We start from the raw sequence: 19,164 nt of genomic DNA, 5'->3' as shown, positions 1-19,164 counted from the left end.
CTGGAGCCTGTTTCAGTCTGTGACTCCCTCTCTCTCTGACCCTCCCCTGCTCACGCTGTCTCTCTCTATCTCTCCTAGAAATAAATAAAAACATTTAAAAAAAAATAGTCAATCTCAAAATTATACACTGTATGATTCCATTTATAAAACATTTTTGAAATGACAAAATTTTAGACATGGAAAACTGACTAGAGGTGCCCACAGGTCAGGGATGTGGCAGAGGAGGCAACAGGGTATGAGACAGGTGAGATGTATTTATAGAGCAACAACAGAAGGCGTCTTTGTTGTGACAGAACAGTTCAGTACCTTGACCGTGGCGGTGAGCACACTAATGTACAGTGATAAAATGGTATATGACTAAATATACATACACACACCAGTAAGTAAAACTGGGGAAATTTATATAAGATTGGTAGATTATATCAATGCCAATATCCTGGTTGTGATGTTGATTTTATAGCTTTGTAAAATGGTACCTCTGGCACAAACTGTGAAGGACACACAGGATTTATTATTTCTTATAATTACACACAAATCTACAATTATCTCAATAAAAGTTTACAATAAAAAATGTCTAGGGGGTTCTGGTTTCCTTTGAAAGAGATATAAAGAAGTCTTATCTATATATAAGAAGCTTTGCAAATAGGAAACATATCTGTTTGCCTGGAAATTTAGGGGAGTTTCCAGGTTTTTGTTACTGGTAATAAAATTTAAATAGTAATTCTTTATTAAATTTCACTGAGATTTTTATTAAATTTCAAAACAATGGATAAAATTGTAAAGCTTTAATAGCCAAGAAGTTCCTCCACCTTTGGAGCCTTTGCTCCCTTAGTATCTTATATCTTAACTTTAAACTTAAATTTCATTTTATTTTTGATAGACCGATTCTGCAATTACCACTGTCTATCATAAATATGTTCAAGCATGATTAAAGGCAATTTATATATCAGTGTCAGGTAATTTAGCAAAGTTTAATTTCCCTGAGGGCTTATTCACTGCATTTGCAATAAAAAGAAAAAAGTCCTCAAAGACTCTACACTTTTTCTTGTACAAATTAATCCTAAGCAGTCTTTAAAGTAGTAATTTCACTGAAGAGGAAATTACCTTCTCTCTAAAACTTTTCTATCCTAACTTTTCTTGAAGGAAGGAGGGAAGAAAAGGGACACAGGGGAATCTGTGTGAGTGCAGGGGACAATGATGCTGGGATCAATTGTTTTTGGGTTTTTTTTTAAGGTCAGTCACAATTATAAAGGCAGAAGAAAAATTTAGGTACTTGGTCCAAATTCCACTTCCACCCCTTATTATCTGTATAGTTCCATGTAAGTTACATAATCTCCCTACAACTAAATTTTTCCAAAAATAAAAGAGGGACCCAAGAAGTTTGGCTTAGGCTCAGGAGTTAGCCAAAATCACATTCAGCTTTAGCTTTGATCTTTAGAATGCCAAATAAGCAATTCATGATTTCGATGACATTTCAAGTGTTAGATTAATGACCATGTGATCATACAAGTTACTATCCTTTCTACAACAATATAAATAATATATGTCATTTTAGATTGAATATTAGTATCTGAATATTCATTTTAAAATAACCATTACTAGTCATTATATAAATAATAAGTAGGTAGAAGTAAGTAGGCAGAATAAAAATTTTATGGCTTTATATAGTGAAATTTTACTGGACAACTGAAATATAAATGTACATTATGTTGGAAGAATAAAATGCAGTAATTATTAGTGACAACTAGGAAAGCCAAATTTAATAACTTAAGAACTTTCAAATAATTAGACAAGGAAACAGATTTGCAATTAGTATGACCACTGAGAGTGCTAAAACTAAATTTAGGAAGAATACAGCCTTTCTGAGTAAATGATATTTATAAAAATATATGAGGTAGATGAATAGAAACTGGGTTCTAACAGGGTGCCTGGGTGGCTCACTCAGTTAAGCGTCTGACTTTTGATTTCAGGTTAGGTCATGATCTCACAGTTGTGGGATCAAGCCTGGTGTTGGGCTCCACACTGAACATAGAGTCTGCCTAAGATTTATTCTCCCTCTCTCTGCCTCTGCCCCTCTCTCCTGAGAGAGAGAAAGAGAGAGTCACAGAACCTGATGTGAGGCTCGAACACATGAACCGTGAGATCATGACCTGAGCTGAAGCCGGCTGCTCAATTGACTGAGCCACCCAGGCGCCCCACGACTTTGCCATTTTAAAATTTCATGACAAGATGCAGTGTATGGGTGGCTCAGTCAGTTAAGCAACTGACTTTGGCTCATCTCATGAGTTCGAGCCCCACATCAGGCTCTCTGCTGTCAGCACAGAGCCGGCTTCAGAAACTTTGTCCCCCCACTCCCCACCCTATCCTCTTTGCCCTTCCCCTAATCTTCACATGTGTGTGCGTTCTCTCTCAAAAATAAACATTTAAAAAACAGAGTATAAAAAAATTTCATGAGAAGAGAATTTCCAAAATCTGGTACAATATCTATGAAAACACAAAAGGGTATGGCAAGAAAACTGATACCTCAAAATGCATTTTATTCTCAATAAGCAAACTTCAAACAGCTTCATAAATTGCTCTAAGACAAAAATTATTTCAGTTTTGAGTCTAAAGACTTAAGCTTATTGAAAGTAACTGCTTATAAGTATTGAGTATCTCTACTTAGAATTGTTTAAATATGCAGTAGAATTATCAGGAGCAAACTGAACAGCTGACATGTAGACTAGCATCCTGCACTATAATGTCGAACACTTAACATTTGATTATTTTTTAATGATATTTTAAGATAAAATTTTATATTTATTTTGTATCCCATAAATTCATCACACCATAATTAGTGATATTTGACTTTGGCCTTGGAACAATATTAATTTGACATCTAGTCATTTGGCATTTGTTGAAAACGTAACATAGGTTATGATGCATCTCAAAAATTAGGATATAATACTAAAAAGAGTTGTGATATATAAACAAACCTGTGTGTGTGTGTGTGTGTGTGCTCGCGCGCGCACGCACGCACGTATATGGGGGAAGAGAGGAGATAAAGAGGTTGGGGGGAAAGGAGAGAGATGGGGGAAAAAATTTGTTCATGGAACATCATATACACTCAAATATTAGAGATAAAGTACATAAAAAAATAAAACACATCAAACTTGTTTTATGCTACTTCTCCGTATTTTTTTTAAAGGAAAAGCTAAGAAATCCAACTCCAGAACTAAACACTGAAGTCCCATTCAATCTGTGCAAGTCACAAATAGATTTTATCTTTTATATTCCTGTTTTCATGAATGTATATTTTGATGATTAAAAGTTAAGACAGTCTACCAGTTTTTTCTTATGCTAACAGTTATTGAGTACTTACTATGTAAGTGTTCATGTTCATACACATTCAATCCTAATAATAACTTTGTTAGGCATATTCTATAATACAACAAGAATTCAATGTACCTAGCATTCACATGTTTTTGAAAACAGAATGTTAGGCCTTTTGAATATGATTTTCACTGTGAAAATCCACTGTTTTCCACTGGAAAACAGCTATCAAATTATAATGGAAGCACACAGTAAAACTAAATATAAAATGTTTCCTTTAAAGAAAAATTTCAGGAGTCTCTCTGCTGTGATGCATTAAGTATTATGTAGGAAAAGAAGACCCTCAGCAGAATGTCACAGAGATAAGTGAATAATACTAGTTAATTAAACATATTTGGCTTGAACAGTATTCAAATCTTGGTTTAAAAGATACTCAATTTCCTTCTACAATCCATTATTTAACTCGTCTTACTTTCCATCTCTATTCTTTCTACTTAAAATGTTTTTTTTAAAGTTTATTCACACATTATGAGAGCGAGGGAGAGCATGCACACAGGGGAGAGGGGCAGAGACAGAGAGAGAGAGAGAGAGAGAGAGAGACGGGGGGAGGGAGAGAGGGGAGGGGGAGAGGGAGGGCGGGAGGCAGAGAGAGACTCCCAAGCAGGCTCTGTACTCTCAATGTGGAGTCCAATGCAGGGCTCAAACTCACAAACCCATAGGATCATGACATGAGCTGAAATCAAAAGTTGGATGCATTACCGACTGAGGCACCCAGCTGCCCCCCTACTTAAAATGTTTAAACCTCCCTATTTAGCAGGAGTGGAGGGATAAGAAGAAAATGGGAAAGATACAAAGGTACTGAAATAGGGCACTCTTTCCAGAAATATTATCTGTTCACTGAATTGTTAACAGAAGGTCTATGCTAACAAAGTACTCAACGATCAAGTTAGGAAACTGATATACAAAATTACTTTTTCATTTTTTCTTTGTTAATCCTAGGATTTTCTCAAAAAAACTTTTAACATACCAATGATCAGTATATAGTGATTTCCAGAATTTATTTCACCATGATGTTTATTTCCTAGTAGAGTTTCATAGTACTAGAGTTCCACAAATTACACTACCAATCACACTTATGAAGTAGGGATACCAGCTAGGATAGTATATTCTGTCCATAGCAAATTCTTCATGAAGGAACAAGTAAAAAGAACAATCTATATTTAACATGAAATGTAATACCAAGAAAGATAAAACAGTTCCCAATAAAAATATTAAAAAATGAGAAAAAAGAAGAAAGATTATCCAGGAGTCAAAGATACATTTTTTTTCTCCCAAAAGGTAAAACTTTAACATTTAGGGAACACAGAAAACATAATCACAAATACCCAAACTATTTGATCCAGATAAGGGGAAAAGCAACATTTCGTATCAAAATCAACAGGTTCATGTTTCCATTTGCTACAAGTTACTATTGTTCTGAGGAAAAGGAGTAGCTTGCTTAATGTATTTGGGAGAGTGTCTAGGTAATGTGAGGCTCATCTCCTGGTTCCCTCTTTAAGAAGCTGCTTACTTCCTGCAGAAAACTAATTCTTTTGTGCTTTCCACTCCATGTTCCAGGGGAGGCTTACAGTTGTTGAGAACTGCCCAGATTATTTAGAGGTGGAGTGTTGAAGCAAGCCATTCTGACTGCATATCTAAAGCCACATTCAGTTGACCAATTAGTAGGAGAGAGCTGACATGTCTCCTATCATATCAACTTTGTTCTGAATGAAGGTTTGAGGAAATGTTTTTATTGATTCCCTTAAAACTCCATCAAAAATCTTAGCGTCGTAATGATGTCTGGTATAACAGTAGTATATACTGAATTACATAGCACTAAAATCTATCTAGATCAATTTTATGTTTAGGAAGAATAATTTAAAAAGAGCAAACTCTCAGCTCAAGACATTTCAAACTCTAACCTATTCAAACTCTTAGAAGACTTATGAATGTCTATTTTAACAGATACAACTTATCACTAGTTATGAATTACAACTTCCACTGAAACATGGTTTACTCATGATGGCTCCCTTTAAAACATGCTGTTTTCTAAGTCACATGTACTTGTTTTCTCTGGAAAAAATCAAAGTTGGATCTGTTCTCTGTATAAAATTTCTAAGAGGTCAGCCTACAAAAGCATTTCTAGCATGCCTAAAGATGGTCAAGTTATGACTAAAACCCTTCTGTACAATGGAAATAAGAGTTATATGGATATTAGCTGAATTTAAAATATTTAAATATTAAAATTTGACTTTAAAATGTTTAGTTCCTAAGCCTACAGCCACATTTTTAAAAATTTATGAGCAGTACCTTCCACAATAATTATGTAGAATCATTTAAGAATTTTTAAAATATTTATTTTTCTTAAATAGTTTACTGTCAAGTTGGTTTCCATATAACACCCAGTGCTCATCCCAACAAGTGCCCTCCTCCATGCCCATCACCCCCCCTTTCCCTCTCCCCACCCCCATCAGCCCTCAGTTTGTTCTCAGCATTTAAGAGTCTCTCATGGAGAGACAGAGAGACAGAGCATGAGCAGGGAGGGGCAGAAAGGGGGGCACAGAATCTGAAGCAGGCTCCAGGCTCTGAGCTGTCAGCCCAGAGCCCAACGTGGGGCTCGAACCCACGAACCACCAGCTTATGACCTGAGCTTATGACCTGAGCTGAAGTGGGCCGCTCAACCAACTGTGCCACTCAGGTGCCCCTAGAATCTTTTAAGTATCAGCTAATCAGTTTGACACTACACAAACCTGATTACAGTTGATCACACTGCTTTAAAATGCTTTATGGATGTTTCTTAAGATACAGGATTTATGTTTGTGGCATATAGTCAGATTGGTTCATTCAACAACTCTTTATTGGGCATGGGGTTAACCAGTGGTTACAAAGAAAAATCAAATACTTTTTTTTTTCCCCTTGAGGGGCTCACAGACATTATTAAATCATTAATTATATTCTTTAAAAAATTTTGTTAATGTTTATTCATTTTTGATAGACAGAGACAAAGCATGAGCAAGGGAGGGGCAGAGCGAGGGAGACATAGAATCTGAAGCAAGCTCCAGGCTCTGAGCTGTCAGCACAGAGCCCAATATGGGGCTCGACATGGGGCTCAACCTCATGAACTGTGAGATTATGACCTGAGCTGAAGTCACCTGTTGAACTGACCGAGCCACCCAGGCGCCCTTTGTATATATATTCTTGTATAATAAATGTTTCTATATATTCAAAGCTCCCAATCAAAGTCAGAAGCACTCATATGAGATAACAGGGATAATGTTGTACTGGTTAAAGGGTAGCCAAGTGAAACAAGTGATGACCAAAACTAATATGCTAACTTTTTGCTACATGCCTACAATGTATAAACCAGGCCTCCTGGGCAGAAGGTAATCAGATATTTTTATTCAACACAGGTTTCATGCTTTCCTTCCTATGTGCCCCTCACTCCGACACTCCATAGCCATGGCCAGATTTTTCTCTGAACCTGTACAGACTGCATGGAGTTCTAGAAGCAGTCCAGCTAACTTCACCCTGGTTAAATCACAGCACACAGGTCGTCCTTCTCAAGAGGGGTTTTTCCAAATAATACCTTTTTAAACAAGCTTAATCTGTCCTGGCCCTCAGAAGAGTGGAAAGAATATTGGGTCAGAAACCCTGAGAGATCTCAAATAGAAACCAGGTCAGGTTTTCTTTCTACTCTGAGCTCAGGGCAGTATTTCTCTAGGTGTGTTAAACTATACGTTTAAGTAAAATTAATGTTAGACACAGAAAATGGTCATATTGATAAATATCAAATGCAAAAGAAAAAATTCATAACTTCACAAACAGCATTTCTAGAAAAAAGCCTTTCAAGTGTTTCATTCAATGGAAAGGGTTAAATACTACATACATGCCAATGTTCCTAGTTGGCTAAGTATTTCTATGGCTTACTGACAATCAGATATTTATCAGTATTCCTTAAGCCAGATTTAAATAAAAAATGGATTTGAAGTTAAAAAATGTCCTGGGGCACCTGCTGGCTCAGTCAGTTAAGCAAGCGACTCTTGATTTCAGCTCAGGTCATGATCTCACACTTTGTGGATTTGAGCCCCGTATCAGGCTCTGTGCTGATAGTGCAGAGTCTCCTTGGGACTTTCTGATTCCCTCTGTCTTTGCCCATACCCTGCTCTTGTGCATGCTCTCTTTCTCAAAAATAAATAAAGCATTAAATAAAAAGTCCCTGTAGGGATCCAAAGATTTTAATAAGTTCCAAGAAGGCAAGGATTTTTGGGTTTTGTTCATTATTAAATCTCTACTACCTGGCACACAGATGCATTAAATATTTGAGTAGCTGTCTGACTTTAAAAAAAATTAAAGCAAAACCTAAGAAATGAACATGAGGAATAATAAATAAGAGCTATAAAAAGGTTGCTGTGTGCTAGGAATTATGCTAATAATAAAATTAAAGACTATCCCAATTCTTATAACAATATGATAGGACACAGATTCAAATTCAGATCTGTACAGGCTCATGCTAAGTAAAAATGAGACCTCTAATAAGGGTTTATGTAGTATTCTATGTTTTCAAATTTTTTTGTGTTTATCTACTTTTGAGAGAGAGAGACAGAGTGCAAGTGGTGGGGGGGGGGTGTGGCAGAGAGAGAGGGAGACACAGAATCTAAAGCAGGCTCCAGGCTCTGAGCTGTCAGCACAGAGCCCAATGTGGGGCTTGAACTCATGAACCACAAGATCATGACCAGAGCTGAAGTCGGACACTTAACCAACTGAGCCACCCAAATGCTCATGTTTTCAAAGTATTCATATACATTTTATGTTACTGGATGACATTTTCTACATAATGCAACCATAAAACCTACAGTGTAACCAAGTATATAAAATATGCTCTTAATCTTGAGACAGCATAAATCAAATACAAATGAAAATACATGAAAGTAATGTTGACATGTTTTCTTTGTCCATTGTGGGTAAAATACTAACCACTACCAAACCAAAAGTTAACTTATAGTCAACTTAATCAAGGCCAATTCTTTGTTAAACTTATAGAACAATCAAGTGGTTGTTTTCATAATAACAGAATCTAGTAAAGTAGGTGTTTCTATTATTTTATGATATTTATACTTCAGTTAACATTTAATTTCTCTAAAATATTTAGAATATTAAGCCATTTTACTTTAACAATGAAGTCTCAATGAGAAGAAAATGGGCAAAAATAACCCAAAGTATAAAATATTTTTAAATTTTACTGAAAAATGTCACATATAAAAACGTCTTATTAATACAAATGAATACCCCTGTATCTACCACACAAACTAAGAAAAGTATCGGTATAGTGATCATATACTTAACAACCTAAACTGGGACATTTGAGAGTGGTAATGCTATTAAAAAAAAAAAACCAGTACAGTTAAGTGTAAACTGAAACGACTGGGGGCAAATCAGAACCTGTGGTTACCTCATTTATCAGTGGCTTGAGAAGCCCCTTGATTTCCCCTTCAAGTTCATATCCTCCTTTTCACCTCGTAACCATGAAACTAAATATATTCATCCATTATACTTTTAATGAACAATTTTTTCTTGTTCGCTATTATGAACCTTTTTTTTTTAATTTTTTTTAATGTTTTATTTATTTCTAGGAGAGAGAGAGAGAGAGAGAGAGACAGTGTGAGCAGGGGAGGGTCAGAGAGAGAGGGAGTGACAGACTCTGAAACAGGCTCCAGGCTCTGAGCTGGCTGTCAGCACAGAGCCCGACGCGGGGCTCGAACCCACGAACCGCGAGATCATGACCTAAGCGAAAGTCGGACGCTTAACCGACTAAGCCACCCAGGTGCCCCTATTATGAACCTTCTTAAACATGTTTCCTAACTAGATGTCTCCTGGCGCACAAGAGTCTCCTCAAGGTATTTCACTAGGAGTGGATCTTCTAAGTTACAGGGTAAATGTGTATTCAGTTTTAATAATAATAATGGAAGTAGGTAAGCTACTCTGAGACCTATTTTTACTTCAATTTTTTCCTTTTATTTATAAAACTTTCTTTTGTAACTGGTTTTGACTTTGTTTTGGTGTTATTATGTGTGGTGACAATCTAATTTTTTCCCCTCAAAGAGCTAATTTTCACAATTCTGTAGGTTGAAAACTCAATCCTTTCCCAGTTGGTTAGCATGTCCTCTAAAATCAGGTTCTTATATAAACAATCTGTGTCACTCCTTCTGTTGTGTTCTACTAGGTTGATACAGTGGGTAACTATTCAGAACATACGATCAATCAACCCAGCACAAGACAATATACTTATTTAGTGACCAGAAAGTTTGTGCCCAGGATTTACTGTCTCAATCTCTTGGGGCCACAGGTTCTGACACATGAGCCTTTTAATTCATTCTATCATTTTCAGACTTTTTCTTTGAAATCTATTAAATGCTTGAAGGAACTTGTGAAGCACTTCTTATCCTGGAGTTCCATGAAAGATCAAGATAGTTAGAAAACCATATTCTTTTTCCCGACAAAACACAATATATAGGCATATTTCTCACTATTTGAACCCGCTATAGAAATATTTGCTATAATAGTTGCAAAAAGTGTTTTTATAACCTAACACATGCCATCCAACTTAAGATCTAATGAATGTGCACACTTGTACAGTGAAAACTGTGCAGGAGTCCAGGGCACCAAGTGATACAACTGTATCCAAGCTGTTCTTCCGACAGGATAAAGTCTCCTGTTCAAGTTATTTAAAGGTATTCTTCATTATCCCTATTTTCTTCCCATCTTTTTCTTCAGAGTTTAATTCTTCATGGATCCCAGAGTGTGCTTCTGTCATACACCTGGAAGCACAGCCAACCTTGGCCCAGTTTAGATAGTACCTTTAACATATTGTTTTATTATTTATATTCTAGTACAAGCTTCCTGCAGTACAGAAGAGCATATTTCAAATCTGCTAATAGTATTTGAGTCCTTCACACAACTAATAAAATCATAAAATGTTCAATAATTAGATAATATTTTTAATGCTTTACATTACACTGGAATCCCTGGGGGAGAGGTAAATGCTAGTTATACCTGGGAAAACTGGCTGTGATTTGCACAGGCTGGTAACATATCATTACTTTTCTCATTTAAAATTATGGAATGAAATCCATACTGATGAACAAAGAAGATACGGTATACATATACAATGAAATATTACTCAGAGATCGTAAAGAATGAAATCTTGCCATTTACAACAGAATGCATGGAAGAAGAACATATGCTAAGTAAAATAAGTCAGTCAGAGAAAGACAAATATCATATGATTTTGCTCATATGTGGAACTTAAGAAACAAAACAGATGAACATGGGGGAAGGGAAGGAAAATTAAGATAAAAACAAGAGAGGGAGGCATAAGAGATGTTCTTCATAAGAGAACCTGAGGGTTGCTGGAGTGTGAGGGGTGGGCGAATGGGCTAAATCAGTGATGGGCATTTAGGAGACCACTTGTTGGGAAGAGCACTGCATGTTATATACAAGTGATAAATCACTAAATTCTACTCCTGAAACTATTAGTACACTCCACTGTATGCTAACTTGGAATTAAATAAAATTTAAAAAATAATAATAAACTTACAGAATATAGGCTCAATGCAATCTGAAAATTTGCTACTTAACAAGCTTCAATTATAGACTTGATTTGGACCATAAATCCTGAAACTTCAACTGAGAAATTAAACTCACATTCCACCCTTATCTCTGATTATACCCAGACAATCTTGGAAGTTCTGGGTTTTCCCCAACTCTTACTTACACATAATCTCTGATTTACTACTAGTATGCTAAATAACATCCAGTATTTACAGCTTTTGTTACGCTTAGAAAACATATGACTGTTTATTCCTAGTTATGACAACTGTACATAGTAAATGCTCTATAAAAAGAAAATGCTGTTAACATAATAATCAAACATTGAAGCAAAATTATTATAAATGTTGACAAAGTGGTATTTGTAATTAAAAAACTTGAGGCAACTGAAGTATTACATAACCTCCAGATCTTGAGACTAGCAATACTTACGTAATACCAACTGTGGCACACATTAAGGTATCATGTGTATGTGTTTCAAGAGGAATCCCCCCATTGAAAGCAAACAAAATCCCAATCATTTCATCTGCTATACCAAAATAACAATTTGCCAAATGAATGGGGAAAATAAATTTTGCCCAGAACTAGATCCTAGTTCTCTATCTTTTCTTCTGAAGACGCTCTTAAGTGAATATGTGAGGAAACACAATATAAAAACGAGTAAGAGAAGATTCTTGCCATTAGTATCAAAACACTGTGCCTGGCACATGGTATGTACTCAAACACATTTGTCTTAATGAATGAATGAATTACCTGACATGTTAAGATTTTTGAGTAATAGCTAGTTCTTATTTTATCCACAGAAAAAATTCTAAAGAAAAAACAAACAAAATCTTACCCACAGTCTGGAGCTGGGCACCACCTACAATCAGGATCTGCAACAAGCCACCGTCTAAGCATAAATTCTTCGTATTTTTCCATCAAGACATCATCACTTAATATCAAGCGAATATCATGGGGATTAAACCGTTCAGTACATTCTGGGCAACTGATATTAACTCGACTTTCAGATATTTCTATCCTTAGATATTGTCGTAAGCAATCCACACAAGATCTATGATGACAAGTCATTATCTCAGGAAATCTGTCTTTAGAATGCCTCAGTAGGCACAAAGGACACTCTATAAAGTCTCCAATTTGTTTGCTGAGAGAAGTTAATCCATTGTCAGAGGAGGTATTTGTAGAGAAAATGGAGTTCTTATCAGTACACATTTCAGAATGTATACTTTCAATGCTCGCAATTCCATCCACCCCGCCATTTAGCTCCCTTGATTTACGTTTGTTATCCTTTTTCCTCCGAAACAGAGAGCCTATTGAAATTCTTCTCTTCTTGGGTGCCTTTTTCACTGAAGGCAAGCTCACAGATGAAGCAGAAGACTGAAGATCACGATCTGAACCCATTTGCCGATGTAAACTCATGTCTAAAATGCTCATTAGAATTGAGTCAGGGTCTGTGTTTACACACAGCCCTTCATTATATTTTGAGATAAAACCTATTTCTTGTTCTTGCATTCAGATTAAGTCATGATGTAAGAAAATCCTACTTGGTTCCTTCGGCGAATTCGTGAAAACGCTGGACTTACAGAAGACGGTAATCATAAATGTTCTGAAAAACAAAACACAACCCTAATATCATTTTACTGAATTCTTAGTCTGCATGTTCTTCTTAATAAACTTACAATCTTACTATAAAACTACGAAGTTATTTAATCATGACATTTTTTACAATAAGACCAACTTACTGTGAAGTCTACACAAGAATGTAAGAATATAGAGAATGAATGTTAAAATAAGTATATTCTTTAATCGACTAAAAACTCTAGATTTGAACTGACCTTAACATTATTAAAATATCATAAAAATTTTTGATCATTTTCATTCAGACCTCAATGATTCTCCACTGCTTTTCAGAGTTTTTTTTGAACTGACAATAAAATATTCACACAAATACAAAGGACTGAGTATACCTTATACAATCTTGAAAAACAGTGTGTGTGTGTGTGTGTGTGCGCGCGCGCACACACACACGTATGCTCTTACCCTGCCAGATGTAATGACTTTTAAAGTTACAGTAATTAAGACAACATGGTGGTACATCACACAAGGCTGGATACAAAGACCAATGCAGCAAAATACAGTCCAGAAAAAAGTCCCACATATATGTAGATACTTGATTTAGGTCAAAGGTTACATTACTGAGCACTAAGAATGGCCTTTTCAAAAACAAAACAACATGGTACTGTTTTACTGGTTACCATCTCAGAAAAGGAACTTGACCTACAGTTCACCTCATGCATAAAAATCAATTCCACTTGGTTCACAGATCTAAGTATGAAAGTAAAACCGTAAAGTTTCTAGAAGCCAATAGAAGACAATATTTCAGTGAAAAGATTTCTTAAACAGAACAAAAATACTAACTACAAAAGAAACAACTGACAAACTGGAGTATAATAAACTCAAAAGACAGTATTAAGGGAGTGGGACATTTGCCACATATAGTAAAGGACTAGTACCCAGAATATGGAAAGAACACTTACAAATCAGTAAGTCAAAGCAGATAATCCAAAAGAAAACTGGAGGGTGTGTGCCTGGGTAGCTCATTTGGTTAAGCCTCTGACTCTTGATTTCTGCTCAGGTCATGATCTCATGGTTCATGAGGCTCCATACTGACAGTATGGAGCCTGCTTGGGATTCTCTCCCCTCTCATTGCCCTTCCCCCTGCTGTGAGCACATGCATGCTCTCTCTTGAAATAAACTTAAAATTATGAAAAAGAAAAATGGGCAAGAGACTTAACAGGCACTTCACAGAAGGATATGAACAATGTCAACATCATTATCATTAGGGAGTTGCATGTTAAAGGCAGGCTGAGATACACACCCAGCAGGATGGCTAAAGTTCAGACTGACATTTCCAAGCATTAGCAAAAGGGAGCCTGCGTGGCTCAGTCAGTTAAGCAGCCGACTCTTGATTTCAGCTCAGGTCATCATCTCATGCTTCATGGGTTCCAGCCCCATATTGGGCTCTGCACTGACGGTGTAAAGCCTGCTTGGGACTCTCTGTCTACCCCTCTCTCTACCTCTCTTTCTCTCAAAAATAAATAAGTAAACATTAAAAAAAATTATTAGCAAAGATGTGGATTGCTGGTGGGAGTATAAAATGGCACAAGTGCTTTGGAAAACTGTTTAACGGTATCTAGCAAATTTGATCATATAGATAACTCTATCACCCAATTGTACTACTAGAAATAACTGCACAAGAAAAATGAGTGCATACACACATCAAAAGATATACATAACAATATTAATAGCAGTATTAGTTATAGTAAACTAAAATACTAGATGCAACCCACATTTGCAACAGTAGAATTGTGATATATTCAGGCTCTACCACACTAGAAATCAATGAAAATGAACAAAATACTGCTTCACACAAATCAAGAATGAATCTCACACAAAAGAAGGCATACTGTACGTATAATTCTATTTAAATAACGTTCAAAAACAAGCAGAGCTAATCTATGATGACAGTCAGGATTATAGCTACCCTTTGTGGGGAGGCACAAAGGGAACTTTGACATATGTGCTGGTTACAAGGGTATGTTCCCTTTGTGATAAATCACTGACCTACAAATCATGTTNAATTAAAAAAAAAAAAAAAAAAAAAGATTCCTGAGCTGAAATCTACACATATCCTTAAGAAAGTCACATTGATTTCCCAACACAAAATACAGAAAAACATTTTACTCAGATGAACTTTATTCTGGTCCATCAATTTTTATTTTCCCATTATCTGCAGCATTCTCTGCTACTTCTGAGGAAATTACAGGGTGTGACATTAAGTTTTACTAAAATTTTCTGCTTATTTTCTTTTTTGTAGGTTATTTTATCTTGCATCTGAAAATACCTTCTTACTCCATAGTGCGGTATATTTATTAAAGAATAGTACAGAAGGAATCTATCTTGGGGAACTTATCCTAAGAATCTATCACTTAAAACAGTAAACCAATGGTACTTAATCAGGATCACCTGGGTAATTTCGCAAAATATATACTTTTGTACTATAATTTTTTATCCAAAAGAGAACTTTTAGTAAGAGTGAATAGAAGCACTCTTAATACTCAAACTACGATAACAGGGGCGAACTGAAACACGTATTCATCCTATTTAGGAAATCCGTCTAAAGCAGTGTGCAAATACACAAATATGCCTCAAAGGTAAAATAAATGAATCTGAATACTAAAACTTTAATATTTCTATATGGTAAAAATACTATAAAATAGAAAGACAATAATATATTAGAAAAACATGTATAACAATGAACAAATTTCCCCACTACACAGCTTTTATACATTAATAAGAAAAAAAAGCATATCCTGACAACAAAATGAGCAAAGAAACAAGGAGGATGTTTGGAGAAAAAAGAAGTACAAAAATTAGAAAGATAGGATACAATTTTTAACAATAATCATAACTTAAAAAATGAAAATTAAACATTAAGATGCCCTCTTTGTGCACATCAGATTGACAAAGGTTGTAATGGGTTGGTGAGTGTGTACCAAAAGAAGCATCTACTGTTGGGAGGAGTGCAAACAAATCACAATTCTGGGGAAACAACTGGCATTTTCTATTAAACTTAAAAACGGAAATATTCTTTGACCAGCAATCCTATAGGTAAAACTTATCCCTCAGAAAATAAAAAGACACAGGTGTGCAAAGAGTGTGCAAGAAAATTCACTGCAGCCTAGTCGTTAGAACAAAACAAAACCAAAAAACCCACACAAAATCTGAAAATAACTTAAGTGTCTGACAGGGGACTGGTAAACATAAATGAATCAACCACAATTTATGTGCAATGACATGGAAAGCTCTCGATAATGCTGAGTGAATAACTGCAAAACAGTGTGTATAATATGAGCACATTTCTGGGGAAAAAACATACTCACATAGGCTTACATATATATACATAATTTCTGGGAAAATGTTAAGAAATCATTAACAGTGGTTACCTTGTAGAAAACAATCTAGTATTGACTTTCTGCCTTCTGCAGAGCTTAAAATTGTATCATGAGCATCTGCTATTTAGAGTTAAAAAGAAGCTACTCAGGGGCGCCTGGGTGGCTCAGTCGGTTAAGCGTCTGACTTCAGCTCAGGTCACGATCTCATGGTTCATGGGTTTGAGCCCCGCGTCGAGCTCTGTGCTAACAGCTAGCTCAGAGCCTGGAGCCTGTTTCGGATTCTGTCTCCCTCTCTCTCTGACCCTCCCCTGCTCATGCTGTGTCTCTCTCTCTCTCTCAGAAATAAATAAAACAAAACAACAAAAAAAAAGAAACTAATCGAACCCTACAAACAACAAAAAACATATTATGCCCTAAAGCTAACCAATCAAAGAAAGATGGGGTCCAGAGTTCCCGTGTTTTATATTTAGTCAGTAATTCAGTGGCATATTCTGATTAAGAACCACTAATACTAAGGAGACTTAAAATACTCTCACTTAAAAACAAAACTCCATAGGCCTAAGCTTCCAAAACAAGACTCCTTGGTTTTATTTTAGGTACAAAAAAATAAAAGTTCCACTGAAAACAACAACTCAGTTTATTAGTCATTATCAGCCTACTAGGATATAGTGAGGTACCCCTTAACGTATGGTATAGAGACGATGAGACTTATTTAAAAATTTACATAACTTAATACTATCTTTCTGGAGAAATAATCCATAGAAGTATCTATAAGCATATGACTCAAGAGTATTAGGAATTAGGAATGCCTCAATCAATGGAACTTTGGCTAACTTGGGATTTCTAAGACTGCACCTAAACCACTAAAAAAAAAAAAAAGAAAGTACTACAGAAATTCTGCCAATTTGGACAGATGACAAAATATGTGAAATTTAAAAAATTTTTTTTCAGTGATTCAGGAACTTTACTTATTTTTAGAAAAAATCAACTTCACTATCCAGTGAAAAATAAAAACCTATCGTTTGCATCATTTAATGCAGTACTATTCTTTTTGAACTCAACTTTTTTTCTTAGTTTTCATGTTTGTTTATTTTTTGGGAGAGAGCATGAGCGGGGGGAAGACACAGAGAAGAGAGGGAGACATAGAATCCGAAGCAGGCTCCAGGCTCTGAGCTGTCAGCACAGAGCTCAATGTGGGGCTCAAAACTCATGAACCATGAGATCATGAGCTAAGCTAAAGTTAGATTTAACAAACTGAGCCACCCAGGCACCCCAATAAGGTTTCTAAGGTAGAACTTTAATATTTGTGATTTTTTTAATACAACAGAGCCAATATAGTGTCATGAATATAAACCTCACGAAGAAATGCCAAATGAGTATTTCTTAAAATAATACAATGTCACTGAAGTGGTATTATTCCAGAACTACAAAAAAAAAAAAAAAATCAGTCTTTTTTCCCATCATTATTCCTAGGCACATAGGTCTTTTCTTTCTTCCTTACTTCCTTCCTTCTTTTTTTTAAGTCCAATTAGTTCAGGGTGGCTCAGTGGGTTAAGCGGCTGACTCCTGATTTCAATTCGGGTCACAGTCTCACAATTTGTGGGATCCAGCCCCATGCTGGGCTCTGCACTGACAGCAGGGAGCCTGGTTGGGATTCTCCTTCTCCCTCTCTCTATCCCTCACCTGTTCACACTCTTTCTCTCTCAAAATAAGTAAAATAAACTTACAAGTTCAATTAGTTCATGCTAGGTCTACAAAGAGAAATATCAGGTCTACTGGATTAAATACATAATAAATTATATATAAAAGCCTAGATGTTTGCATGGTACAACAGAATAGTTCACACCATTTCAGAACAGGATCAGAAGATGAATGACAATAAATGTACTAATGATGTAATTTGAAATATACCCAACTCCTAATAATCCCCAATGTTGGGAACTCTTTAAATTGATGTACTATCACAGAATGTCAAGCTGTAATGCACTGATAATATAAAGCAGTAAGGGGGGAGAAGATAACTGAGGTGGGGCTCCATAGTATTATGGTAATTGGCTTAGTAGGAATACCCAAAATTAAAGTAGGGCTTCATAATTAAAAATGCCAGAAGACATTAGCTACTGAAATAGCAAACAATATAAAACACAAGTACTCCCTAAATTATGTATTTTCACCTAAATATCTATAATCATAATCATTGTCACACGAATGGCGCAAGAATTCTCATCCCTGTTAATTAAGCTATGAGAAATGCCTCTCCTTTCCCTCTTTTTCAGTCTAGTACAACTGACAAGTAACCAAGACAGTTTGCCAGTTGCTGCTACACACTCATGCCCCTGAACAAAATGGCTGGAGAATTAGTCTTATCACTGGCAACTGAGCCCCACTCTTAACCTTTTAATGCGCTTCAATTGAAGAATATCACCTAAGACTGGTATTGAGAAGGACACGGATCTGCGCTTGCTTATCTAACTTTCTCTAGTCTAGTGTTTGTATCTCGGTAAAATCAACATCTTCATTCTTTTTTTTTTTTTTTAATCTCTTAAGAGTACGTGAGGAATTACAAAATAGGAATGGCCCAAAACAAAAATATTTCTACTAACATGTGCCAAAGTTTTGTAGAAGTGCTGATTTAGTAGAAGTGCTGATAACTTTGTACTGACTCATAAAATGCATCTAATTTGGCACACTATTTTTTTATGCTTTCTAAAAAGTACAGAAATTGAGCATTCCAGATGAAAGCACCTAATCAACAATTACAATACTGTTTTAAATGAAAATATGTACCATATTTGAAACAATTTATAAACACAGGATAGATAAGAACAGTCAGAAGGCTCAAATTCACACAGAGTAGCCCATGGTTTAAGAAAAGCTGTATGTATCAGTCAGGGTCCTGGCAAAAACAAAGCAATCTCAAGGAAGTATCTGAAATGCACATTTAAAAAAGTTTGGGCAGAGTTAAAGGAACCAAATAGGGATGAGAAAGTATTCAGGAACCCAATGCAATTACTGAAGAGCTGTGCAACAGCAACTGAAAGAATAATATCCAGCTTCTCTCTCTGGCTTTCCAACATCCTGTCAATGCCTCACATTGGCTAAGTCCAACAAAGGAGTCCAATAAAGGCAGTCCTTAGAAGTCAACTCTCTCTGGGGCACAGAGCAAGGCAGAGAAGTGTTAAGAGTGGATCTGGAGGGGAAAACAAACAAACAAATCCAGTACTGGATATATAAAGAGAATTTTGGAGTCAAG

General features: G+C 35.9%; 1 protein-coding gene across 1 annotated transcript in view; it reads right to left on the bottom strand.

Moving 5' to 3' along the window:
- The window catches only part of RNF19A (ring finger protein 19A, RBR E3 ubiquitin protein ligase), a 32,015-nt gene extending 19,457 nt beyond the window's left edge, over positions 1–12,558 (bottom strand). Inside the window, exon 1 of the mRNA XM_077748196.1 lies at positions 11,795–12,558. Within this exon, the coding sequence (XP_077604322.1) occupies positions 11,795–12,468 (674 nt within the window). The 5' untranslated portion in view covers positions 12,469–12,558. The remainder of the gene's footprint in view (positions 1–11,794) is intronic.
- Between the last annotated feature and the right edge of the window lie 6,606 nt (positions 12,559–19,164).

The sequence above is a fragment of the Crocuta crocuta genome, unplaced genomic scaffold (assembly GCF_008692635.1).
Source record: "Crocuta crocuta isolate KB4526 unplaced genomic scaffold, BGI_CrCroc_1.0 scaffold39, whole genome shotgun sequence".
Taxonomy (NCBI): Eukaryota; Metazoa; Chordata; class Mammalia; order Carnivora; family Hyaenidae; genus Crocuta; species Crocuta crocuta.
This window is presented reverse-complemented; position numbering and strand designations above follow the sequence as displayed.